Source organism: Anser anser, assembly GCF_964211835.1.
Source record: "Anser anser genome assembly, contig: HAP1_SCAFFOLD_51, whole genome shotgun sequence".
NCBI lineage: Eukaryota > Metazoa > Chordata > Aves > Anseriformes > Anatidae > Anser > Anser anser.
In genome coordinates this window covers 1,140,692-1,167,982 of record NW_028154169.1, presented here as the reverse complement: position 1 = coordinate 1,167,982, position 27,291 = coordinate 1,140,692, and the positions used below count along the sequence as shown (strand labels likewise).

General features: G+C 53.5%; 1 protein-coding gene and 2 pseudogenes across 3 annotated transcripts; 1 reads left to right on the top strand and 2 right to left on the bottom strand.

Moving 5' to 3' along the window:
• Nucleotides 1–2,529: 2,529 nt before the first annotated feature.
• LOC310890450 (olfactory receptor 14C36-like) lies at nt 2,530–3,772 on the bottom strand. Its single transcript, XM_083852806.1, has one exon. It carries the CDS (start codon nt 3,653–3,655, stop codon nt 2,729–2,731), a length of 927 nt encoding a protein of 308 aa, XP_083708932.1. The 5' UTR covers nt 3,656–3,772; the 3' UTR covers nt 2,530–2,728.
• A 6,667-nt stretch (nt 3,773–10,439) lies between these two features.
• LOC310890464 (olfactory receptor 14C36-like) lies at nt 10,440–26,617 on the bottom strand (annotated as a pseudogene). The gene is made up of 2 exons: nt 25,114–26,617; nt 10,440–12,389 (listed from the first exon to the last, which is right to left on the bottom strand). The product of its transcript is annotated as an olfactory receptor 14C36-like (transcript).
• Nucleotides 14,166–17,849, top strand: LOC310890447 (olfactory receptor 14C36-like; annotated as a pseudogene). Its single transcript has one exon. The product of its transcript is annotated as an olfactory receptor 14C36-like (transcript).
• Nucleotides 26,618–27,291: the final 674 nt, after the last annotated feature.

The window sequence follows — 27,291 nt, the reverse complement described above, 5'->3', positions numbered from 1 at the left end:
CTCAAACAGTTCTGTAAGCACACTAGGTGGAGTGATCCCCACTAAGTCCAGCACCTCAATGAAAGAACGCCTGCTTTCTAAAACTCCAAATTGAGTCTTAGAGAGTTCCTTTGACTGGCTTTTACAGTATCACCCTCGCCTCCTGCCAGCTGCTGCCCACTCATGCTCCTGGCACAAACGTGGCCCCGCACCAACACCACCGCTCGTGCTGCCTTTGCCTCCTTACCCTGTCCTCTCCCTCGACTCCTTGTCTCTGCCAGGCCCCCCTTCCACACCCAAATTCATCCTTTTGCTCTCACCACCCTCTCCCCTGCCCAGCAGGATGGCAGAGCCAGGGCAGGACATGGGAGAGTTAGGCCCTGTAGCGCCCATGCAGAACGCTTGTGGCAAAGTGGGAGCTGAGATTGGGCTCTGTGGTGCAGAGGATGCCCCATGCAGAAAAGATGAGCTTAAACAGCAACTTTGCAGGGGGGGTCTCCAGCTTGGTTTGGCACGGGAGGCTTCTGGCCACAAAGGGGCAATGGATGGGTCAGCCACAACTTCTCTGGGCAACCTGTTCCGTTGACCACCACCCCCAAAGGAAAGAATGTCATCCTTATACCTAATTTTAAAGTACCCTCTTCTAGTTTTAAAACATTACCTAAAGGCCCCTTTAGGTACTGGAAGGCTGCTATAGGGTCTCTCCAGGCTGAAGAGAACCAGCTTTCTCAGCCAGTCTTCATTGAAAAGGTGCCCCAGCCCCTCTGTCATGTTTTGGGCCTCTTCTAGACTCCTTTGAATACTTCCATGTCCTTCTAGAGTTCGGGGCCCCAGAGCTGAATGCAGTAATCCAGGAGGGGTCTCCCGAGAGCGGAGTGGAAGGACAGAATCACCTCTCTCAAGCTTTGGGCCAAACTTCTTTGATGCAGCCCAGAATACAGTTGGCTTTCTGGGCTGCAAACTCACATTGCCGGCACAGGTTGAGCTTCTCATCCACCAACACCCCAGGTCCTTCTCCTCAGAGCTGCTCTCTAGCCATTCTCCAGCCAGCCGGTAGTTGTGCTTGCGATTGCCCCAATCCAGCTGCAGGACCTTGCACTTGGCCTTTGGGAACCTCATGAGGTTCTCACAGGAAAATCTCTCAAGCCTGTCCAGGTCCACCTGCATATCATCCCCTCCCTCCAGTGTATCGACTGCACCACCCAGCTTGGTGCCATCAGCATACTCGCTGAGATTGCACTCAATCACACTGTCCGTGTCACTGACAAAGTGTTAAAACAGTGCTGGTCCCAATACTGGCCCCTGAGGAACACCACTCTTTACTGACCTCCACTTGGACATTGAGCTGTAGACTCCAGCTCCTTGAGGGTGACCATCCAGCCACTTCCTTACCCACCAGGTGATCCATCCATCACATGCATGTCTCTCCAATTGAGAGACAAGGATATGGTGTGGGACAGTGTCAAATGATTTGCACAAGTCAAGGTTCATGACGTGAGTTGCTCTTCCCCTCTCCACCAATGCTGTAAGCCCATCGTAGAAGGCTACCAGATTTGTCAGGCACGATCTAGTGAAGCCATGTTGGCTGTCACCAAGAGCTACCAGTTTGCTGTCGCCACCAGTCCAGAAGGCAGGGTAGCGTGATATGTCAGAGAGAGGCATTTGCAATGAACGTGTGCAAGGAGGGTGACAGAAATCTCATGGGAACACTGGGGGTAATTACTGGAGTTCTGCACAGAGAAATGTCAGGGCTCTGTGAGGTGCCCACATCTGAGCTGGCCTCACGTACTGCTCATACACACTGGGCTCTTCAGAGACACGGGTCCCTGCCTTGCACACACACAGGCAGTGCACTGCACACTTGCAGGGTCCCTCTGGCTCCTGCAGCCGCTGCCAGAGGCTGGAAGGCACCTCAGCCCTGCGGTGCATCGCCCTGCTCTGCCCTCCTCTGAGATGCCCCAAGGCACGAGGAATGGGCACAGGGACCTCGGAGGTGCAAGGAAGCACATCTCAGAGCTGCGTTCAGGTCTTGCACTTTGGACTAGATGATCTCTGAAGGTGCATTCCACCGGGCCTGTTCTGTGCTATTCAGGCAGATGCCCCGTGGTTGTTACTCTCAGGATGAAGGGACCTGAAGACACTCTGCCCCACTGGTCTTCATGACACCCCTAGGGATAGCTGATGGCCTTTGTGCTCGCTCTTGTTCCTCTCTCCATGTGCGTACGATGTGCCTGCAGGTAGCAGCAGCAGCAAAGGGTTTCTGTTCCCATGTCTCCCTTGGGGGAGTCCAGCTGTGTCACCCAAGTGCCCAATGCCTGTCCCTGCCTGCGGTCCCAGCATGGCCACACAGCAGCACTGGCACCAAGCTGCAGGAGCAGCCAGGCCTTACACCGCCAGCAGGGCTCAGCAGGAGAGGGTGGCAGTGGCAGGAGAGCAGCTCTGCATGGACCCAGCGCTGGTGCTCCGGGGCTGGACTGCTGGGCCACGACTCTTTTCCCCTCCACCTCTGCACACAGGAACTGTCCGTGCAGCTACAGTAAAGGCCCTGGAGGAACGATATAAGAAAAAAATGTTACTTTATTTGGTTTAAATGGAAAACCAAAATGAAGAATATTATTTCTAAGTGAACAAAATTACTCAGAATATTAGTGGAAAGTACCAGCAACAGCAGAAAAAAGGGCAGGCATGGCCTATCGTGAGTAACGTTTTCAGGTGTTCTCAGAAGAAGAGAGGCAAGAATGTTTTTTGGTTATGAAAAACACCTGGTCATCAGTGTCCATATGGCATTCTTGAGCTCCTGGTTCCTCATGCTGTAGATGAGGGGGTTCACTGCTGGAGGCACCACTGCATACAGGACTGCCAGCACCATGTCCAGGGATGGGGAGGATATGGAGGGGGGCTTCAGTTGGGCAAACATGATGGTGCTCATAAAGAGGGAGACCACAGCCAGGTGAGGGAGGCACGTGGAAAAGGCTTTGTGCCATCCCTGCTGGGACGGGATCTTCAGCACGGCCCTGAAGATCTGCACATAGGACAGAGCAATGAAAACGAAACAACTCCCAAATAGAAAAGCACTAACCACAAGAACTTGAACTTCCCTTAGGTAGGAGTCTGAGCAGGAGAGCTTGAGAATCTGGTGGATTTCACAGAAGAACTGGTTGAGGGAATTGCCACAGCAGAGAGGCAGTGAAAATGTATTGGCAGTGTGCAGCACAGCGTGGAGAAAGCCACTGCCCCAGGCAGCTGCTGCCATGGTGGCACAGGCTCTGGTGCCCAGGAGGGTCCCGTAGTGCAGGGGCTGGCAGATGGCGATGTAGCGGTCGTAGGCCATGATGGTGAGAAGAGATAATTCTGCTGAAATCAAAAAGACTAGCAAAAAGACCTGTACAGCACATCCTGGGTAGGAAATGTCCCTGGTGTCCCAGAGGAAATTGGCCATGGCTTTGGGGACAGAAGCGGAGATGGAGCCCAGGTCAAGGAGGGCGAGGTTGAGGAGAAAGAAGTACATGGGGGTGTGGAGACGGTGGTCGCAGGCTACGACTATGATGATGACCCCGTTGCCCAGGAGGGCAGCCAGGTAGATGCCCAGGAAGAGCGCGAAGTGCAGGAGCTGCAGCTCCCGCGTGTCTACGAATGCCAGCAGGAGGAACTCGGTGATGGAGCTGCTGTTACACATTTCTTGCCTCGGAGCAAAGGAGCCTGTCCAAAAGAAGCAAAGACTGTGCAAAATTTAAGGACTTCTTTGACTGCAATCCATTGAATGACTCAACAAACACCACACAAACTAAAACACTGCCTCACTGTGCAGCAGCCAGTCCTGGTCTGCAGCAACAGGTAAAAGGGAACCCGGAGTGATCTGAGAAGTCCACAGGCCAGGGACATGTCCCTGCTGCAGGACATGAGGAGAAGGTCAAATACTTCCCTAAGAAACAACAAAGGTGATGTCGGTACCGTCTGTATGCTGAGGTGTGTGAGGTGCCTCAGAGCAGCAGCAATGCTCAAGGAGCCTTAGTCTCTAGTACAGATGTTCCTACTCCATTACCACCCTTCTGCCTCAGCACATGGGCAGGAAAATGAAGCAGATTCTAAAAAGTGCACTGCCTTCAGGTACCTGTTGCTGAGCAGTTCTGCTGTGCAGTGCCCTGGGGAGGTGTGGGGCTGTGAGCAGCCTGCCCCAGGCAGCAGGCTCTGGGCAGCAGCAGGACCCTGCCCTGCCGTGCCGTGCCCTGCCGGGGGGGCTCCTTCCAGCCGCAGCTTCTCCCCGCAGCCCCTGGGCAGCTCCCCGGGCAGGCTGAGTGCTGAGCCTGGCAGGCGGCAGAGGCCCTGCCCCGCCACACAGCCCCTGGGGCACAGCAGGGACCCTGCTCTGCACCACAGCCCTGGGCACCCCTGCCTGCACCCCCGGCTGCACAGCCTGCAGCCGGCCCCAAGAGAACAGAGCCCTCGGGCCCTGCACGCTCACCCTGCAGCACACAAGCCCTGTGTCCTTCAGCTCCAACACCGAGCGTCCTCCTGACAGCTGCCATCGCCTGAGGGCTGTGCCAGCTCCAGGAGAGCCTGGCAGGGTGCGCAACGGCATTGCCCTGCACCCAGACACTTACCGTGGGGAGGTGGCTGTGAGTATTTCTCCCTCTGCCAGCTCTCCCCTGCCTTTCTATGCCAGGCTGCCCTGAACCTCTCTCCCCCTCCTCTCCTCTCCCCATGCCAGCTGCATGCAGTGTCCCCAGCCCTGCTGTGCCTGGCACAGGAGCTGCTCGTGGGTGGCTGAAGCAGCTTCTCAAGTAGTCCAAGTCTGATGCAAACTCCAAAGCCTCTCCCAGTGTTAACGGTGCCACTGAGGGACATTACTGACAAAGCCTCCCCATGGACTTGTTAGAGCAGAAAAGTGCAGGCAGTAATGATGGGGAGACCAAGGCCCAGGAAAGGTGGCCCTGGTGCTGAGGAAACCTTGATGTGCCCATGAAGTCCAACAGTCGGGCCCTGACCCCAGCCTCTGGGAAGGGAGATCCTGACCCTCCAGCAGGGTTTAGGGCTCTTTCTGGGTCAGTGCGCAGTGGGTAAGGGCAGTGCCAAGTACAAGGCTACAGGAGGACATCTCCTAGGCTCCTGGAGGGGGACGAGGAGGCATTGAGACCCTAATGCTGTAAGGATGAGGTGTCTCCTCATAGGCCTCACTGACAAGAGCCAGAGCCCAGCAGACAAAGCTGTTGGCTCTGTCGGGGGCTTTCATCTTCCAAAGGATCCTTAACAATAACCATCACAGGCCGTCCTATGCTGTCTCATGTCTGCACCTGTTACCCTGCAGGACTTAGATACCCACCTTGCTTCCCCACCTTGCTCTCACCTGAGCACCTCCCTGCCTTGACTGATGTCTCTCCATCTGCCCTCAGTAATCCATGAAACACAAAGCCAGGGGCTAATCCTGACACCCTCTGCGTGACGTCTTGCACCATAGCTCTGCTCTTCAAGAAGCATTTCACCTCAGCCCCCATCTCACCACCCACACCCAGTCTGAATTTTGTGATGTCCTTTCTTTCCCATGTTCTTTCGGACAAAGAGGAAAAACTCCACCATCACTGCAAGCACCCCTCGAGCAGTCTCAGCCTACTTCTCTACTGCCCAGAGCCTGCAAGACACAGGGCCAAAGAAGCCCAGGTCCCTCAGCCTGGGCCACCCTGCTCCAGAGGTAGCCACATCAGCACTGAGTCGAGGGGGACAATAACCCAAGTGGTCTGGGTGGCCCCCACTGCTGCTAGTGCAGCCCCGTAAGGAGCTGGCCTTGCTCCCTCTCAGCATGTCCCACTGGCTCCTATGGTGTCCTCGTAGCACCCACACCTTCTCCTCAGGGTCCCCCCGCAGCTGCTCACGTCCAGCCCTGCCCTGATGGATGCAGGTATTCTGCCCCACGTGCAGCACTGGCCACGTCTCCTTGCCACCTCCAGGGGGTTTCTGTTGGCTGAAGGCTGGACATTCCCAAGGTCCCCCTGCCCTGATGCTCCCTTTTGTCTCCTGTTCATGGTTGGGTGCCGATGGCTCACCCTGATGGTGGTGACTCTCACACGATAACAGCGTGAGGAGTGTCAGGACTCTACAGGCACTAAGGGAGGTACTTGTTTAGTGGAATTTCTGACCAAGGCAAGAATTACCATGAGAACCATCCCTGAAACACCCAATGACACTACAAAGCAAGCAAAGCCAGGACCAGAGGGAATGTGTGTTGGGCTCTTTGTATGCTAGGATATTTTCTGGGAAAACCTACACCTACACAGACACACGTGGAATATGGATCCCTTCAGCACGAGGAGCAATGGTTTGAATTCCAAAGAAGGGTAGATTTAGATTAGATATGAGGAAGAAATTCTTTTCTTATCTGGGTGGTGACTCCTAGGAACAGGTTGCCCAGAGAAACTGTGGATGCCCCATCCCAGAAAGTGTTCAAGGGCAGGTTGGATGGGGCTTTGAGGAAGCTGGTCTGGTGGAAGGTGTCCGTGCCCGTGGCAGGAGGGGTGGAATTAGATGACCTTGAAGGTCCCTTCCAAGCCAGTCCATTCTATCAGTCGATGCTCAAACATCAACCATCTCCCTGCACCCCTCCTCTCTGCAGGGACGGGACCATATCCCAAAGGAATCCTCCAAGCAGGTCCCTCAGCAGGCCCAAGGCTGCTCACCTCAAGTCCTCTGCTTTGCCTTGTGCAAAAGAAGGGCAACGGAGCTTGTGAATGCTCAGCAGAAGTGCTGAGACACAAAGCTGGCCAAGCAAACCCAGACACAAGGACAAGACACAAAGCAGGAGGATTCCTCTTAACAGAAGAGTAGAGCAAGCAGCTGGAAATGGAAGATCTCTTTATAAGAGAACTTTCCAAACTAGAGAAGGAGAAAAGCGTATGTGTGGACCTTTAACAAAAAAGGAAAACTTGCTAAACGTGGACAGGAAGCAAAGAAAGAAATAAGAACACCAATACTTTTGATTAAAACTTCAAGAATTATTTGGTATTCATTACGTTTGAAGTTTATGGAAGATGCCAGAAATATTTTTCTTGGAGGTGAATCTGACCCATTTTGTGTCACTGACAAAGCTGTGAGTCCAAAGAAATAAATGCTGAGTGGTGTCCCAGTGGGCAGGGGGGCAGCGGTGGCTGTGTCACCCAGGTGTCACAGTGGGCAGGGGGCAGCGGTGGCTGTGTCACCCAGGTGTCCCAGTGGGGCCGTGACACGGCAGCCCAGCTGGGATAAAGCGCCAGGGATGCAGGCAGGCCCCAGTTGGGATGGAAGCCCCTGGCAGCAGGCAGCAGAGGGCAGAGCAGGGCAGGACAGGGAGGTGAGTGCGCGATGGAGCAGGGGCTGAAGCGGTGTGCGAGGCTGAGCAGGGCCAGAGTCCCGCTGCAGCCTGAGCAGGGGCTGGAGCTCAGCAGCTGCTCGAGCAGGGGCTGGCTTTGAGCAGTCCCACAGCACAACGGGAACCAAGTGTCTGCTGCACAAACGGTGTTGCAGACGTTCAGCCCCAGCGGTGACAGGAAGGATTTTGGGTGTCCTGGGAAGATGCTTGGATGTCTTGGGGAGATCCTTGGGTGCTCCGCGATGAGGCGCGGGTGCTCCAGGGCTATGTTTTGGTGTCAAGGAAGGTGCTTGTTTGTACCAAGGATGTGATGGGTGACACAGGGTGATGCTTGGGTGTCCTGAGGATCTACGTGGTGCCCCAGGGAGAAGATAGGGTACTCCAGAGAGGTCTTGGCATGCTTCAGAGAGGTGCTTTTTGAACCATTAAGATGCAGAAAGATCTTAAAGATTGCGTGCTCCAGAGAGATCCTTGTGTGTCCAGGGAGACAGTCAGGTGCTGCAGGGAGCTGCTTGGGTGCTCCCGGTTGGTGCCTTCTTTTCTCTGGAGGTGCTGGGGTGCCCTGGACAGATACTGGAGAGCTCCAGCAAGTGCTGTGTGCTCCGTAAAGCTGCTTGCTTTCTCTGGGGAGATGCCTGAGTGCCCCAGGAAGTTGCTTGGGTTCTCCAGAATGGTACTTGGATGTCGTGGGGCATTCTTGGAGGCGCTTGGCTTCCCTGGGAGTATGGTAGTGTGTGCTGTGGAGAGAGTTGGGTGCTCCCAGGATGTTTTTGGGTGTCCCCAGGGGATGAGGCAGTAGCCCTGTAGATTCTTTGGTGTCCCACAGAGGTGGTTGGGTATTGAAAGGAGAAACCTTGGTGAGCAGGAGGGCAGCGGTGGCTGTGTGATCGAGGTGTCCCAGTGGGCAGGAGGCAGCAGTGGCTGTGTCACCCAGGTGTCACAGTGGGGCCGTGACATGGCAGCCCAGCTGGGATAAAGGGCCAGGGATGCGGGCAGGCCCCAGTCGGGATGGAAGCCTCTGGCAGCAGGCAGCAGAGGGCAGAGCAGGGCAGGACAGGGAGGTGAGTGCATGATGGAGCAGGGGCTGAAGCGGTGTGCGAGGCTGAGCAGGGCCAGAGTCCTGCTGCAGCCTGAGCAGGGGCTGGAGCTCAGCAGACTGGCTTTGTTGGGGAGATCCTCGGGTGCTCCGGGAAGAGGCATGGGTGCTGCAGGGATATGCCTTGGTGTGAAGGGAGGTGCTTGCTTGCCCTGAGCGAGACAGTTGGGTGCCTCAGGAAGGTGTTGGATTCCTTGGGGAGATGCTTGGCAGTTCCACCAAGATGGGTGGTGTGCCCAGGGAGGTGCTTGCGTGTTATGCCAAGATGCTTTAGGACCTGCAGGGAGATGCCTGAGTGACCAGGGCAGAACCTTGGATGCAGCAGGGTTATGCTTCTGTGCTCTGGGGAGGGAGGTGCTTGTGTGCCCTGGGCATGTCCTTGGGCTCTCTAGGAAGATGCTCCTATTCCCCTAGGAGATACTTGGGTGCCCCAGGAGGTGCTCGAGTACTGCAGAAAGCAGTTTGTCTCCTCCAGGGAGGGTCTCCAGAGACATGATTGGGTGCCCCCGTGTTGTGCTTTCTTGCTCGAAATTGATGGTTGGGTGCTCTGGGAATGTTCTTTTGTGCCTCCAGGAGAAGACTGTGTGCTCCTGGAAGGTGCTTGGATGCCCTGCGGAGATGCCAGCATGCCCTGGGAAAATGCTTGGGTACCCCAGGGAGATCCTTGGTCTTCAAGAGAGGTTCCTGGGTTCCCCAGAGAGATGTTTGGCTGTCCCCCAGAGATGGATGGTTTCATTACCCTTCAAAGTAATGTTTGTTTGCTTCTGGTTGATGTCTTAGTGAGTCAGGAGGTGAGGGGTTCACAGTGGAAAGTTTTCAGCGCCCCAGTGAGATGCTTGAGTGCTGTGGGGAGGTGCATGGGTCCTTCTGGAAGATGCTTGTGTTCCCTGGGGAGAAGACTGGTACCTCCGGGATCAAACTGTGTTCCCGTGGAAATGCCTTGGAACTGCAGGGAGATGCTTGGGAACTCTAGGGAGCCTTGGATGTCTTGGGTACATCCCTGAATTGTCCAAGAGATGTTGAGGTTCCCAGGAGACATGTGAGGGTGTCCCAGGGAGGTGCAACAAGCTCCTCCCTGGAGAAGCAAAGCATTGCCCTGGTTCACACCAACATCTCCCTTAGGCACACAAGCACGTCCCGAGGGTACCCAGGTTGCTCCATGCAGCACACAGGCATCTCCCTGGAGCACCCAACAGTCTCCCCACACCACCAACCTGTCTTCCTCGCAGGACCCAAGCACCTCCCCAAAGCACATGATCTTTCTCAAGGAGCATTCAGGCACCTCCCTGGAGAAGACAAGCACCTCCCTATTGAAAGCCAAAATCTTCGCTGGGAGCACAAGCATCTTCCTGGAGCACCCTCCACAGCACCAAAGCATCTCCGTGGAGCACCCAAGCACCTCCCAAAATACGCTAACGTATCCCCAGAGCTCCCAAGGAAGTTCTTTGAGCATCTGAGCAACTCCCCAGGGCACTGAAACATTCAAACATTTCCCAAGGTCATCCAAGCATCTCATAAGAATATCCAAAATTCTCCCCAAGGAAACAAGCCCCTGCTGAGAGCCACCCAGAGCACCCCAAGTCCCATAGCACGTCCTAGCTCACCCAAGTCTTTCTGTGGGGCAAGCAAGCATCTTCCCAGGGCACCCAGGCATCTCGCTGGTTCCATTTGCTGGGACAGCTATGCATGTCCCCAGGACACCCAAACACCTGACTGGGGCATTGAGGAACCTTCCTGGAGCATCCAACTGTCCCACCAAGCCACCCTGGTTTCTCCTGGAGCATGCATATGAGCCAGCAGTGTGCCCTGGCAGCCAGGAGGGCCAACCGTACCTGGGATGCATCAAGCATGGCATTGCGAGTCGGTCGGGGGAAGTGATTGTCCCGCTCTGCTCTGCGCTGGTGCGGCCTCACCTCGAGTACTGTGTGCAGTTCTGGGCACCGCAGTCCAAAAGGACATTAAACTGTTGGAGAGTGTCCAGAGGAGGGCGACGAAGATGGTGAAGGGCCTAGAGGGGAAGACATATGAGGAGCGCCTGAGGGCACTGGGCCTGTTCAGCCTGGAGAAGAGGAGGCTGAGGGGGGACCTCATGGCAGTCTACAACTTCCTCGCAAGGCGGTGTGGAGGGGCAGGGGACCTATTCTCCGTAATCATCAGAGACAGGACCCACGGGAACGGTGTTAAGCTGAGGCAGGGGAAGTTTAGGCTGGACATCAGGAAGAGGTTCTTCACCGAGAGGGTGGTCGCACACTGGAACAGGCTCCCCAGGGAAGTAGTCACTGCGCCAAGCCTGTCTGAATTTAAGAAGCGTTTGGACTGTACACTTAGTCACATGGTCTAAAATTTTGGGTAGAGCTGTGCAGTGCCAGGAGTTGGACTTGGTGATCCTTATGGGTCCCTTCCAACTCGGGATACTCTATGATTCTATGATTCTATGATTCTATGCCTCAGGGAGCCTTTGGGACTCTCTTTGAGCAAGTTCTGATGTGATGGCAACTCCAAAAGATGACGTGAGCCTTCAGGCACGGCCCTTTTAGGAGGGAAATGCTGTTCTGGAAGCCAGCTGTGTCACTCAAGTGCCCACTGCCTGTCCCTGCCCGCGGTCCCAGCACGGCCACACAGCAGCACTGGCACCAAGCTGCAGGAGCAGCCAGGCCTTACACCGCCAGCAGGGCTCAGCAGGAGAGGGTGGCAGTGGCAGGAGAGCAGCTCTGCATGGACCCAGCGCTGGTACTCCCGGGCTGGACTGCTGGGCCACGACTCTTTTCCCCTCCAACTCTGCACACAGGCACTGTACCTGCAGGCACTGGAAAGGACCCAGAGGAAGGGCATAAGAAAAAAAGGCACTTGAATTGGTTTAAATACATAAGCAAAACGAAGAATTATATTTGTTTGTGGATAACATTTGAGAAAATAAAATTGTAAAAAAAAAAACAACAACACAAGAACATAAGACCCAGGGGCTTCGCCTATCATGAGTAACATTACGAGTGATTTACAGAAGAAGGCGGGCAATCTATTGCTCAAGAAAAACACCCAGACATCACTTTCCACATGGCAACCTTGATCTCCTGGTTCCTCATGCTGTAGATGAAGGGGTTCACTACTGGAGGCACCACCAAGTACAGAAGTGCCAGAACAAGATCCAGGGAAGGGGAGGAAATGGAGGGGGGCTTCAGGTGGGCAAAAATGACTGTGCTCATAAAGAGGGAGACCACAGCCAGGTGAGGGAGGCACGTGGAAAAGGCTTTGTGCCGTCCCTGCTGCGAGGGAATCCTCAGCACCAGCCCTGAAGATCTGTACATAGGACAGTAAAACGAAGACAAAGCACCCCCCAAACAGAGAACCAGTAACCGCAAGAACTTGAACGTCCCTTAGGTAGGAGTCTGAGCAGGAGAGCTTGAGGGTCTGGGGGATTTCACAGAAGAACTGGTTGAGGGAATTGCCACAGCAGAGAGGCAGTGAAAATGTATTGGCAGTGTGCAGCACAGCGTGGAGAAAGCCACTGCCCCAGGCAGCTGCTGCCATGGTGGCACAGGCTCTGGTGCCCAGGAGGGTCTCATAGTGCAGGGGCTGGCAGATGGCAACGTAGCGGTCATAAGACATGACAGTGAGAAGAGAAAGTTCTGCTAAATTGAAAAAGATTATCAGAAAGATCTGTGCAACACATCCCACATAGGAAATGGCCCTGGTGTCCCAGAGGAAATTGGCCATGGCTTTGGGGAGAGTGGTGGAGACGGAGCCCAGGTCGAGTATGGCAAGGTTGAGGAGGAAGAAGTACATGGGGGTGTGGAGGCGGTGGTCGCAAGCTATGGCAGTGATGATGACCCCGTTGCCCAGGAAGGCAGCCAGGTAGATGCCCAGGAAGAGCGCGAAGTGCAGGAGCTGCAGCTCCCGCGTGTCTGCGAATGCCAGGAGGAGGAACTCGGTGATGGAGCTGCTGTTACTCATTTCTTGCCCCTGGACAAGGTAGTATGTCCAAAAGAAGAAATGACATTGTAAAATTCAAAGACTTCTCTTACCAAAATACTTTGCATATCTCAAAGAGCAGCCACACACAACACATTCTTTCGCATTCCTTTCACAGGAAGAGCTTTCTGCAGCTGCTTGTCTTTTCTCTGGTTGGTGCTCTGAGGGTGCCACAAGAAGCAGGGGGCTGTGCTGTGGGCTGTGCAGCAGTCAGTCCTGGTCTGCAGCAACGGGTAAAAGGGAACCCGGAGTGATCTGAGAAGTCCACAGGCCAGGGACATGTCCCTGCTGCAGGACATGAGGAGAAGGTCAAATACTTCCCTAAGAAACAACAAAGGTGATGTCGGTACCGTCTGTATGCTGAGGTGTGTGAGGTGCCTCAGAGCAGCAGCAATGCTCAAGGAGCCTTAGTCTCTAGTACAGATGTTCCTACTCCATTACCACCCTTCTGCCTCAGCACATGGGCAGGAAAATGAAGCAGATTCTAAAAAGTGCACTGCCTTCAGGTACCTGTTGCTGAGCAGTTCTGCTGTGCAGTGCCCTGGGGAGGTGTGGGGCTGTGAGCAGCCTGCCCCAGGCAGCAGGCTCTGGGCAGCAGCAGGACCCTGCCCTGCCGTGCTGTGCTGTCCGGGGGGGCTCCTTCCAGCCGCAGCTTCTCCCCGCAGCCCCTGGGCAGCTCCCCGGGCAGGCTGAGTGCTGAGCCTGGCAGGCGGCAGAGGCCCTGCCCCGCCACACAACCCCTGGGGCACAGCAGGGACCCTGCTCTGCACCACAGCCCTGGGCACCCCTGCCTGCACCCCCGGCTGCACAGCCTGCAGCTGGCCCCAAGAGAACAGAGCCCTCGGGCCCTGCACGCTGGCCCTGCAGCACACAAGCCCTGTGTCCTTCAGCTCCAACACCGAGCGTCCTCCTGACAGCTGCCATCGCCTGAGGGCTGTGCCAGCTCCAGGAGAGCCTGGCAGGGTGCGCAGCGGCATTGCCCTGCACCCAGACACTTACCGTGTGGAGGTGGCTGTGAGGATTTCTCCCTCTGCCAGCTCTCCCCTGCCTTTCTATGCCAGGCTGCCCTGAACCTCTCTCCCCCTCCTCTCCTCTCCCCTTGCCAGCTGCACGCAGTGTCCCCAGCCCTGCTGTGCCTGGCACAGGAGCTGCTCGTGGGTGGCTGAAGCAGCTTCTCAAGTAGTCCAAGTCTGATGCAAACTGCAAAGCCTCTCCCAGTGTTAACGGTGCCACTGAGGGACATTACTGACAAAGCCTCCCCATGGACTTGTTAGAGCAGAAAAGTGCAGGCAGTGATGATGGGGAGACCAAGGCCCAGGAAAGGTGGCCCTGATGCTGAGAAAACCTCGATGTCTTCCTGCAGGATCCATGGATCTCCTCACAGCACTCAGGCATCTCACTGGAGCACCAAAGCATCTCCTCAGGGCACCCAAGAACCTCCTGAAATACTCTAATATATCCCCAGAGCTACCAAGGAAGTTCTCCGAGCATCTCCCCAGGGCACTGAAACACTCAAACATTTCCCAAGGTCATCCAAGCATCTCAGAAGAATATCCAAAATTCTCCCCAAGGAAACCAGCGCCTCCTGGGAACCACCCAACAGCACCCCAAGTCCCATAGCATGTCCGAGCTCACCCAAGTCTCTCTGTGGGGCAAGCAAGCATCTTCCCAGGATACCCAGGCATCTCGCTGGTTCCATTTGCTGGGACAGTCAGGCATGTCCCCAGGACACCCAAGCATCTTCCTGGGGCACTCAAGAACACCCTGGAGCACCCAAGTGTCCCAACAAGCCACCCTGGTGTCTCTTGGAGCACGGAAGCATCTCTGTGCAGTACCCAAGCATCTTCCTTAGGCATATTAAAACCTCCTAGGGCATTTCCCTGGAGAAGTCAAGCACCTAGCTATTTGCACCCAAGCATTTCCTCAGGGCACCCAAACACCTCCCTGGAACACCCAAGCACCTCACTGGAGTACCCAAGGGTCTCCCCTCTGCAATCCTACATCTGAGTGGAGAATTCAACCATCTCCCCAGGGCTCCAAAACACCACCTGGGGCACACAAACATCTCACTGGAGATGGGAAGCACCTTCCTAGGCACCCAACTGCTTCCGTGGGGTGCACAAGCACCTGCCACAGTCATTCAAGTATGTCCCCGTGGGCATGGAGGCATCCCCAAAGGGATACAGACACCACCGTGCAGGAACCAAGCATCTCCCCACCGCCCTCCAGCATCTTCCTTGGAAGCAAACAGCAAACTACTCACAAAGTCACACAACGGTCTCCATGGAGCACCCAAAATCCTCCCTGGAGAAATAAAGCTTTGCCCTGGATCAAACAAGCCTCTCCCTTGGGCACACAAGCACATCTCCTAGGGTACACAAGCATCCCCAGATAGCACTCAAGCCTTTCTCTGCAGCCACCAAGAAACTTTCAGGATCATCAGTCCATCCTCCTGGGACATCCAGGAAACTCCCTGCATCACCCAGGTGTCTTCTTGGAGAAACCAAGCATCTCCCTGCACACCCAGGGAGCATCTGGATAGAGCAGCTAAGAAGCCTGGGGAGCACCCTGAATGTTGTTGGGATAGCCAAGAACCTCCATGGAGCAAGAAAGCATCTCCTGAGGCACCCAGGCATCTCAGGGGAGCACACAAGCATCTCCTCTGCACACACCAGCACATCCTTCAAGTTTCCAGGGCCATTCAGGCTCACACTGTGCTTCAGCCCCTGCTCCATCGCGCACTCTCCTCCCTGTCCTGCCCTGCTCTGCCCTCTGCTGCCTGCTGCCAGGGGCTTCCGTCCCGACTGGGGCCTGCCCGCACCCCTGGCCCTCTCTCCGAGCTGGGCTGCCGTGTCACGGCCCCACTGTGACACCTGGGTGACACAGCTACCACTGACCCCCTGCCCACTGTTACAACTGGGTGACACAGCCACCGCTGCCCCCTGCCCACTGGGACACCACTCAGCATTTATTTCTTTGGACTCACAGCTTTGTCAGTGACACAAAATGGGTCAGATTCACCTCCAAGAAAAATATTTCTGGCATCTTCCATAAACCTCACAGGTATTGAATACCAAATAATTCTTGAAGTTTTAATCAAAAGTGTTGGTGTTTTTATTTCTTTCTTTTTTTCTTGTCCATGTTTAGCAAGTTTTCCTTTTCTTGATAAAGTTCCACACACATGCTTTTCTGGTTCTGTACCTTGGAATGTTGTCTTATAAAGAGATCTTCTATTTCCAGCTGCTTGCTCTACTCTTCTGTTAAGAGGAATCCTCCTGGTTTGTGTCTTGTCCTTGTGTCTGGGTTTGCTTGGCCAGCTTTGTGTCTCAGCACTTCTGCTGAGCCTTCACCAGCTCCGTTGCCCTTCTTTGTACACACTGCAGCACCTCAATGTCCTTGCAGTGAGGGGCCTCAAACTGAACACAGTATTCCAGGTGTGGCCTCACCAGAGCTGACGACAGGGGATGGACTCTTCCTAGGCATCTACCTGGCTGCCCTCCTGGGCAACGGCCTCATCCTCACCGCCGTAGCCTGCGACCACCGTCTCCACACCCCCATGTACTTCTTCCTCCTCAACCTTGCCCTCCTAGACCTGGGCTCCATCTCCACCACTCTCCCCAAAGCCATGGCCAATTCCCTGTGGGACACAAGGACCATCTCCTATCAAGGATGTGCTGCACAGGTCTTCTTTTTTTGTCTTCTTGGTTGGAGCAGAATACTCTTTTCTCACAGTCATGGCCTACGACTGCTATGTTGCCATCTGCAAGCCCCTGCACTATGGGAGCCTCGTGGGCAGCAGAGCTTGTGCCAAGATGGCAGCAGCTGCCTGGGGCAGTGGCTTTCTCTATGCTGTCCTGCACACGGCCAATACATTTTCCCTGCCCCTCTGCCAAGGCAATGCTGTGGACCAGTTCTTCTGTGAAATCCCCCAGATCCTCAAGCTCTCCTGCTCAGATGCGTACCTCAGGGAAGTTGGGGCACTTGTGTGTAGAATTTCTTTAGTCCTTGGTTGTTTTGTTTTCATTGTGCTGTCCTATGTGCAGATCTTCAGGGCCATGCTGAGGATGCCCTCTGAGCAGGGCTGGTACAAAGGCTTTTCCACTTGCCTCCCTCACCTGGTCGTGGTCTCCCTGTTTCTCAGCACTGGCATGTTTGCCTACCTGAAGCCCCCCTCCATCTCTTCCCCCTCCCTGGACATGGTGGTGGCAGTTCTGTACTCGGTGTTGCCTCCGGCAGTGAACCACCTCATTTACAGCATGAGGAACCAGGAGCTCAAGGACGCAGTGAGGAAACTCTTTGGATACATGTTTCAAGCAAGTATGTGCACACATACATCTTCAACATTAGTCATGTGCCTATGATCCTATCAGGACACTGAGGTTTTTTTTGAAATAAACTGTTAGGACAATTTTCTTTAATTTTCTTTCTTTCTTAGTGTTGCCTAAAGCTTGTGAATTAGATTTATTGTTATTCTTACCATCCAATATTTAATGTTTTTTTTTTAGTTTTGACCTAGTCATCTAATGTACTTATAGAATGGGGCTTCTCATGCAGATAAAGAAAATAAAGAGTAGAGCAGAAATTTACTGGTCTCATATCCCATCTCCTCCCATCTCTTGTGTAGCTAGGCTGGGCTTGGGAGAGGGCAGGGAGGTGGGGAGCGGTGAGCAAGGGCTGGGCTGGGCTGGGCAGTGCCCGGCAGAGGGCAACAGCAGCATCAGGGAGCGGTGGGAGCATGCAGGGGAGGGCTCCCAGCAGGGCTTGGTGCTACAGAGCCAGGGCTGTGCAAAGGGAGCCGAGATCTGCAGGGGCAGGGGAGAGGAGGCTGCTCTGGGCCCTTGCTGGCCTGGGCAGAGCAGGAAGGGGACCCAGGGCATTCGTCTCCTCACCGCAGCCTGCCAGGACCTGCAAGGCGGTCATGGAGAGTCCAGGGCCAGGCTCTGCCCTGTGGTGCGCAAGGAGAGGGCAAAGCCACGGGGTGTGGTGTGAAGCAAGAGGTGCTGGGCCTGCAGAGCAGGAAAAGCTTTGTCCCCCAGCTCGGGGCTCTTCCCCAGCCAGGTGGCCATGAGCCCCACCTCTTTTTCACATTCATATCCCTAGCTGGAAGGGGACGATTTCCCAAAGTGGGGACAAGCTGATGGGTTCTGTCTCAACCATTTGACCTGTCCTGTTCTTGAGTCTTGCAGCCTGAATTTGCCACAGATGACCCAGGATGGTAAATGGATGTTCAGCTGTCTAGTAGGAACAAAGGAGAGTATCTTGGGTTCCCAATGGCCTTTTCAACTTTGGGTCAGTCTCAGGAATTCACTGAAGAAGGGGTGTGTCCTTGAAGGGGTTTGTGTGCTGGGCTGGACTGTAGTTGCAGGGATAAAGAGCACTGCTGGCAGTGGAAGTGCCCTGGGAACTCCATCTACCTCCACCTGAATCCCCCAAGGGGCTCTGGTCTCCTGCAGGTCCTTTCTGACAACTGCAAATCCAGGGAAGTACCTCAAATACAGTGTGGTCTCTGGTGGTTTTTCCTGATTGCTTATGGTCAGACAGCAAAGCTCTCCCTCAATACCCAGTAATTTCACGAGTACTTAACTAATAGAGCAACTACTCATCACTTCAAAATATCCAATCTTTTCCATAAAATGTCACACAGTGTAGTTTCTACCATGAAGAAATGTGGATTTTCAGGATGTAAATTCTGTGCAGGAGAAGAAATACTGGTGTTCACCTGTACTTGCAGTGTCATCACTTTGTCTATCGTGATGTGCTTCTTCATCTTCCAGGTACATCCACGAGTTTTGATTAAACAGAACATGCTGAATCTCCCTTTTCCAGCTTCCTGTCTGGACCTATGCACTTCCCATGGTTCTCCTGGTTTGCCCTCCCCTTACTCTTTGATCATTTAGATGTCTCTCACCCAACCCAGTTGCTGCTTTGAGCTTCGAGTTAGAAGCAGCCCATCTTGCCCATCTGTCAGTAGTCTGCCTAATTGTTTCCTTAGCAAGAACCTCATAATTTCTCAATGAATTCATAAGACATGGATCAATACTTACACTATTATTTTTAATTTCCTATCTATCAGTATAAAATACTTCTTGTATGGTCATCCTTTTGGGAAGGTAAACCTCACAGGAGGCATACAAGATGAGAAGATTGAGGAGATTGCTTTTTTTTTTTTTTTTAAATTGCAGCATGTTTTCCTGTTGTTTGTTTGGAAACAGGAAAAACCCTTCTGCACTTGTGTGCAGCCAGGTCTCTAAGGAAATCAGGGGGGAGCTGGTGCAAAGGAGCTGTAACATCCAGCTGCAGACTTGAGTGAAGTCTGGTGTAAGGAAAGGAGAAGGAAGTGTCAAGTGGGCAATGGGACAAATGGCACTGCTAGGATGGTGAGGAGCAAGGTTCTCCATGCAGTGTCAGACGTCAAGAGTCTGCTTTTCCTCCCTATGCAGGTCCCTTGGATCAATATCAATTAAAGAATAGTACTTCAAACCGAAATTCAACTAAATGCATCCTTTAAGATGAGAAAGGATTTTTATTAGGTGTTTTTTGCAATCTTCCTCCTTAACTATACCATGAAAGCTCTCCAATTAGCTTTACAAGTCTTGAAGTCTTGAACAAAACTAAGCAAGAGATGTAAGGAGTTTCTTCATTTTAATGAGTTCCATGGTGTATTTTGGTGCTGAGTCTATGAAGCTCAGGTACTGAGAGGAGAGTGATGCAACTGTGTAAGCCGGTAAAGTCAGAAGGAAAAGCTGAAGTGACTTGGAGTATTAATGGGCCCCACTGATGGCTATTACTAAGACAGCCTCCCCAGGGACTTGTTAGAGCAGCTAATTGGAGGCCATGATTACAGACAGGCAAAGGCAGTGTGCTGAGTAAGGTCTTGGTTTGTTTTGATGAAGCAGGAGGTCCAAAGTCTATCACCAGCTACTGGAGGGGAGATCCTGCACCCCCATGTCTGGCACAGGCCTTTTCCTGAGGGTCTGTGGGATGTGGTGGGCAGTGTGATGCCAGAGAAGAACACTGGTATGACACGTCCCAGCCTCTGCACAGGGTTGCAAGGAAACAAAGAGGCCCCATTGCAATAACTACATCTCATCTCCTCATAAGCTCTAGACAAAGGGACAAAAACCTCAGGGCTGTTGGGGCCTTCCATTCTTGCCAGCACCCTCTGCCTTCTCCTCTGCAGGCTCTCCTATGCTGTCCCACACTTTGCCCTATTTCCTTGAAGTCTGCAGACACCCATCTCTGTTCACCACCTTGCTCTCATCCCAGCATTTCCATCATTTCACCAATGTCTCATGAACCCTCACCAGCTGTTCCTTAAAATACAAAGCCATGGTCTGATCACAGATACTCTGTGGGTGACCTCTTGCAACACAGCATGACACCTTGAGGGACATTTCTTCATCCTCGTAGACAGTGCCAACCTTCCAAGGTGCACTTTGTGGCAGTTCTTTCTTTCCTGCTCTTTCCTACTACCAAAGAAAGCCTCATCAGGGTGGAAACCACTCCTAAAGTAGGCCATTTCAACCCATCAGCCTTCTTGCAGCCTGTCAGCTGACTAGACAAGTTACCTAACCAGCATCTTCCAAGCCATGGGCCTGCTGCTGGCCTTGCAGGTTCTTAGGTAGACACACCCAAGCCTTGTGCCTCCTGCTGTCCGGTCATGTACTCAAGCAGAAGGGACAGGACAATCCATATCCAGGCCTTCTTTCTGTATGGGTTCCTGGGTATCTACGCAGAGGGGATCCCACAGTCAGCATGCCAACCAGGTGCCTTCTGCTTACCTACCAGGGCTACTGGCACACTGGCCAAAAAGTACAGATCCCAGGTCTAAGTCCAGGGTGACCCGTCAGCTAGTCCAGAGAGAAGTGACCTCACAGTCCCTTTCTGTGGCATGTTCCTGCTGCTGCCCTATCAACTGCAGAGACAGAAGTGACCTCACAGTCACTGCCACAGTCACATTCCTCCTGCTGGTGTAGGATATCTTGAGGCAGAGCTGAGCTCATCAGATCATTCCCACCCATCTCCTCCTTGTGGCCCACAAGCTGATCAGATCCATGGCCCCCCACATTCATCTTTGAATGCCATGTGACTGCACAGCAACCTCACGGTTCCTGCCCTGCCCCAAGGGGTCAAGGGCATAAAGGTGAGGGTTAGGAGAGGGGCTGAAGGTGAGGAGGTTAATGCACACGAACAGGGGTTTAGGATGTTCATTATTCATGTATGGGATTAGGGCTCACCTTTCTGGGTTAGAGATTAAGCATGTGTGTAATGGGAGGGTTTGGTGTTCTGCTTGGGGTGTAAGGTCTGTGGTTTTGTGGTTATGTGAAAGCTCTTTGCTTTAGGGTTTTGTTTAGGGTTTTTCTGCCATGAAGTCTAGGGTTAAATAGAGCATTTTAATGGTAGTGTTAAGGGCAGGGATCAGGGTGAGCAAGAGAGTAAAGGTAAGGGAGAGGGGTTTGGGCTGAGTTTTGCTTCAAGGGATACTTTGAGGTCAGGCTTTACAGTAGTGGATTCCTGTCAGGGTTTGGAGTAGCATTTAGGTTTAGGGATAAAGATTACATGTTAAAATAGGGGAAAGGCTTCACATGACTGTTTTAAGACTGTTTTATAGCAGGATCTGCATTACCTGAACCCTCTTACCTTTTCGGAATCGTTAATTTCTGTTGGCCAAGCTCCTCTTCCCTACCTCAAATCTCACATCTCTCCTGTCCAGCCTTCACCTGACCTTCCAATATCAGTCATCTTTTTGGAAGCAGGATTCTCATGACACTCATGATCTCAGAGTATGTGTCTCACTGCTGTTGGCCACTGCGTTCCTGAGAAAGAAGCAGCTCCTAAGCCAGCATGGAGCACCCTGCATAATGTGCCCAACAGCTCTGCACCACCACAAACGTGTGTGTCCTGCCTACAAGTCTTGGTTCCACAATGGCTCCTATGGGTCCAGAGTAACTTTTCCCAGGTCCTCATGCATGCTTCAGTTTCCCCCAGGCATCTTGCAGGCAGTAGCTGTCTCTGTGTAGAAAACAGAAAGCAGTCCTGAAGGATGACTTTAGGCAAAAGCTGATACCTCTGACATGACAACCTGTGTCCAAGACCTCTTCCCCTATGGGGCCTACCTCGTACTTAGGAAGAGTGGATCTCACAAACTATGTGCAAAGCAGGCTCATACGCTGACCTATCACGGACACTGGCAGATGCGAGCCTAAATGCACCGTTCCCAGCCAGGAGTCAAGGGATGACCTGTCAGCCACTACAGAAAGAGCTCAACTCACAATCCACTTTATAGACATTGACTTAGGACTGGATTAGGCATTTCTGAGGCATCACTAAGCTTATAGTACCACACCTACAAAATACCCCCTTTTTGGCCCAGGACCTGCCCAGCTAGAAGCGAGCTGGTTGTGATCCTTCCAGCCCATGGCACTGCTGCTAGGCTCCCAGCCTCTCTGACACACAGGAGCCAGTTATGCACCAGTCTTGTGAGGTGCTAGGGCAGGAGGGACCTTGCATGCAATGTTCCAACCCCGTGCCTGTTGGTAGCCTCTAAACTCCTTGTGCACAGCAAAGGTCATGCTCAGGTCCAGAAGCCATGTGCCTGAAGCTGGCCTAGAAGACACACAGGGGAAGCACCCTCCCATCCCCATCCCCATCGCCATCCCCATCGCCATCCCCAGCCCCAGCTGGCGGTGCTGCTCTGCAGAGAGAGGGGGCTGTGGTGCCTGGGGCACGGTGGCACTCGTCAGGGCTGTGCTGGGCAGGCTGGGAGGCAGACCCAGCTCATGGGGTCACTGCCATTGCCCCAGGGCTGCAACAAATCACTTGCCAGACTCCTTTGGTGGGGCTGCTGCGTGGCCTGGGGCTGCAGAGCTCTCCTCTGCCTGCTCACACCAGACTGAGCACTTGAGCTCTGGTCAGTCCACCTTGGACAGGCTCACACTCTGCGGGCTCCATTCACTGCACTCTCTCAGGCTCACGCTGCCCCTGACGATGTCCCCGCATGCTCTGCACACACCACTCTTGCCAGCAGGTCCCACATGTCTCTCCAACCCTCCCGTCTTCCCCTGCAGTAGTGGCCCCTCACCGCAGCATGTTGGTGCATCTCCAGGCTCAAGGGTGTTTCCTGAGGGCCTGCCCCGTGTGGGGAGTGGTGGGGAGGAAGAGAGCAAGGTCAGCTCCTTGGGCATGGCCGAGCACAGCCCAACTATCCCGCACCACGGGCAGGCCCCTTGTCCCAGGCTGAGGCACACATGCAACGTGGACACTTCTCCATCAGCCCAGCTTCACGCAGGGTCCTTCAGCTCTTCCCCAGTCCCATGACTCACCAATTCCTCCTCCTCCACCCACAGACATACACTGGTTTCCATCTGGGGACTCAGGCAGTACTTTAAGGATCTGCTAAAGCCCTGAATTTCCTCGTTTCTCACAGCCTCCACTCAAGTCTTTCTCCTTCCCCTCCCCAGTGCAGAGCACTGCCTCTCAGGTGGCACTCAGTGACCCTTCAGAAGGGCCTTTGGGCTTCCTCAATTGTCCTGGTCCTTATGAAGACTTCCTGGCTCCTTCCAGATCTCAGAAGGATCCTTCTTGTCCAGCGTGGGGCCCTCTATTGTCTCTGGATGGGACAGAGTTACTCTCTGCAGATCAGCCCCTGTGGTGCTGTGTTTTTGATATATGACCAGAGCAGTGTTGGTCACCCACGGCTGTGGGTGGGCAAAAGGCTGGGAGGGGAACCCGCTGTGACAGCTGACCCAGCCTGACCAAATGGACATTCCATGGCACATAACATAGTGCTCAGCAATACATATTGGGGTCATCTTTCCAAGACAAGGTGGCAGTTTCTCAGAGACTGCCTGCCCAACGGTCTGCTGGTGGGAACTGATGAGTTACAAAATGTTCATCATGTTTAGCGTTTGATTTTGATTTCTTTCTTTTTTCTTTTCCTTTCCCTTCCTTATGTGTCTTTCTCTCAATTTGTGGGTTTTACTTATTTATGCTGTTCTGTCCCCTCTGCCCTCTAGAGGAGGAGGAAGGAGGCAGCCAATGCATGTTGCTGTCTGGGGTGAGCAAGGAGGAGGCTGGCTATGGTGCAAAGAAATGGAGGTCTGTGAAGCCGCAGGAGCCCTGGTCTCTTGCCTGGGAGATCCCCAGAACAGAGTGCCTGTGCCCCGCAGGGCCAGCCCCACTCCCCAGGCCAGCACAAGAGGCCTGGCCCAGGCACAGAGCAGCCTGCCCGGAGCAGGTGCCTGCACAAAGAGCTTTCTCTTCTCCTTTACCCATCTGTGCAGGCCCAGAAATGCTGCCCTGCTCTTTCCCAGGGCCACCCCTGCTCCCAGAGAGCCTTGCCCAGGGCAGTGTGCCTGTGCTGGCCTGGCTGGCCATTGCTGCTTCCCTCCCCGTGCTCCCTGCAGGGCCCTGAGCTGGCAGTGCTGCTGTGCAGAGCCAGGGGGCTGTGGTGCCCTGGGACACTGTGGGGACTCCCCACTGCCCGTGCTGCTCAGGGTGCTGGACAAGTGCTGCACCAGACCTGGCCCACGAGGCTTCGAAGAGGGTCTCCTCAATTACAGTGCAGTCTTATGTGCCTTCAGTTGCTGGCTCTTCACCACCTCCCCTGGCATTGCAGAGCCCTCCTTAGCCCACAGAGTCCTCTGATTCGCCTTTTCCTTTGCTAATCTTCTTTGGATGATCACTAATTTTATGAGGTTTTAATCACTACCTAATGAGCACGTTGTCCTAGGGTTTCCCTGATGTCTCCTGGCAGCTCCAGATTCCCCTCCAGGCTGGCATCATCAATCCGCCCCACTGCAGGGTGCGTAGTCCCATGAAGAGGAGTCCAACACCAGTTGTCAGATTAGACAGGTGAGGCCATAAAGAGAGCTCTTGGTCCAGTCCTTGGCTACTCACACACCACCCTGGGACTTTCATTCTGTGTCCTACACTTCATGAAGAATCCCAGAAAACAGAAGAGCAGGGAGCAACCCCTTGGCTCTATACTTGGCAGCAGCTTTGGAAAAGGCATCCAGGGTTCTAGGTTTGCCCTGAGCAGCCCCTTTTGTTACTGCCGTGGTATCAGGGAGGCCAGCTGTGACACAGGGCTGCACAGTGCCTGCTGCTGCCTGCAGCCACAGGGATGCCACTGCAGAGACAACAGGACTGTCAGCAAGGTACACGAGACCTCAGGGATAACCCAAATACAAGAAGCACAAGAGAACAATGTAGAAGCCAAAAGAGAGCAGCAGTGAAAAGGTCTTGTCCTGCTGCTGGCCATGGCCATGGCTTCAGGGATGCAGCAGCCCTGACCCGAAGGCAGCAGAGAGGCAGAGACCAGCAGGCAGTGAGGGGCAGCCCCGAGGGCCACCGGGGCTGCCCGCCCATGTTGCAGCTGGGCTCTTGGCCCCGAGCCTGTCGTGCATGGGGCTGCTCTCCAAGCTCCAGAGGAGATGGGAAGAGATGGCAGCTGATACCATTGAGGTTCTCATGGATTTTTTATTGTCTATACCTACAGAGGAAGCCTAGTTCTACAGGTAGATTAGATGACCCGATAGTAAATAAAAAAATGAACAGGCAGGTTGCTAAGATTAACATTTAACTCAAAATATCACATATTTGCTAAAATAATAGTAAAGAATATTAATAATGAAAGATTCCCTGAACTCTTTTTGGATATGCTAGCAGAATGGATAAATTGACGAGAACTTTACTGATGCTTTAAGAAACACGTTAATTGTTTGTTTATAACATCCTTCAGTTCCTGGTTCCTCATGCTGTAGATGAGGGGGTTCACTGCTGGAGGCACCACCGAGTACAGAAATGACACCACCAGGTCCAGGGGTGGGAGTGAGTTTGAAGGGTGCTTCAGGGAGGCAAACGTGATAGTGCTGACAAAGATGGAGACGACGGCCAGGTGAGGGAGGCACGTGGAAAAGGCTTTGTGCCGGCCTTTCTCAGAGGGCATCGTCAGCACTGCCCTGAAGATCTGCACATAGGACAGCACAATGAAAACAAAACAACCAAGGACTAAAGAAATGCTACACACGAGTGCCCCAACTTCCCTGAGGTAGGCATCTGAGCAGGAGAGCTTGAGGATCTGGGGGATTTCACAGAAGAATTGGTCCACAGCATTGCCTTGGCAGAGGGGCACTGAAAATGTATTGGCTGTGTGCAGGACAGCAGTGAGAAAGCCACTGCCCCAGGCAGCTGCTGCCATCTTGGCACAAGCTCTGCTGCTCAGGAGGCTCCCGTAGTGCAGGGGCTTGCAGATGGCAACGTAGCGGTCGTAGGCCATGACGGTGAGAAAAGAGTATTCTGCTCCAACCAAGAAGACAGAAAATAAGACTTGTGCAGCACATCCTTGATAGGAGATGGCCCTTGTGTCCCACAGGGAATTGGCCATGGCTTTGGGGAGAGTGGTGGAGATGGATCCAAGGTCGAGGAGGGCAAGGTTGAGCAGGAAGAAGTACATGGGGGTGTGGAGACGGTGGTCGCAGGCTATGGCGGTGAGGATGAGGCCGTTGCCCAGGAGGGCAGCCAGGTAGATGCCTAGGAAGAGCCCGAAGTGCAGGAGCTGCAGCTCGCGCGCGTCTGCAAATGCCAGCAAGAGGAACTCACTCACAGAGCTGCTGTTGGGCATTTCCTGGTTCTGGGCATGGGGTCCTGCTCAAGGCGTAAAAGGTAGTACAGATTTATCTGATTATAACTAACTCATTTTCGGCCTCACAAGCAGACATTGGTCAGGTCCCTTTCATGAGTTATAAGACACTGACTGAGGGTGTCCCTGGAAGAAGGGGACTTTGCGGTGGTCAATGTAGTAGTCAGTCCTCATCTAGAACAATAAGGAAAGGGGAACATGTGGGAATCCTTGATTAAATTCACTCCTGATATGTTGTGATTATCCGCATTGCTGTTCCGAATTCACCCAACTGCAGAGCAGGGCTGTGAGAAATTCATCTTTGTATATTTTCATTCCTTCTGCACTCCACGTGAAACCTTGTGGACCCTGAGATACAAAGGGACTGTCCCTTTAGTGCAGAGTGCCCTTCAGAGGGGACAGCCAGTCTGTCAAAAAAGGCTGGTCTCTTCTGCTAGCATGTGTATGAGCTGCAGGATAACTACATGTTCACCTGAAAAGAACCAGGACACTGCTGAATCAGGGCTCAAAGTGCCCATCTCCAGACCCCTCACCCTGTCCCCGTACCCCACTTCCACCCAAGCACACCGAGGGCTCACTCCATTTGCATGTGAAACCCCCATCCCCAGCCAGCCTGGAAACAAGAATAGCAGCAGCATGGCCAGCTGGAGAAGACAAGAAGAATGCCAGTGTGCTGCTGTCAGGGGAGGCAAGGCCAGGGAGGGACAGACGGACACTCAGCAGACCCTCCTCTGCTGCAGCTCTGCCTGCAGAGAACACAGCTTATGCTCACTGCAAATGCTTTTTGCTCTTCTTTGGCCTGCAGACACCTCCCAAAGACAGGGGGTTTGTAGCTCCTAAAGATCAGCTTGGATCAAACCTGAGAGGACCACAATATGATGTTGGTGCAGTCTGTGAGATGAGGTTTGGGAAGGTACTTTACAAATTTCATCACTGACATATTGATTTCTCAGTGCAATGCTCCAGGAGTCTCAGTTTCCTGTACAATCCTGACAACACATTACCATGAAACCTGCCTCCCCTCCACTGCAGGAATCTGAAAGCACAGACTGCAGAAAAATCCTTACCCTTCAGATAAATCAAGCCTCGATCTTCCTCTTCAAATGCCCCCTCATAAATGCCATTCTCTAAAGCACAGCATAAACAGAGAGACCTATCCTGACAGATGCTGTCAGCCATCAGATGTGCCAGCTGTAGAAGAGCCCTTTGGCAACTGCACCTGCGTTGCCCTGCTGCCAGAGACTCACAGTGTCTAGAGTCTGCAGATCT

Excerpts from the sequence above, each read along its gene's own strand:
- LOC310890450 (XM_083852806.1), bottom strand. The coding sequence starts at position 3,655 with ATGTGTAACAGCAGCTCCATCACCGAGTTCCTCCTGCTGGCATTCGTA.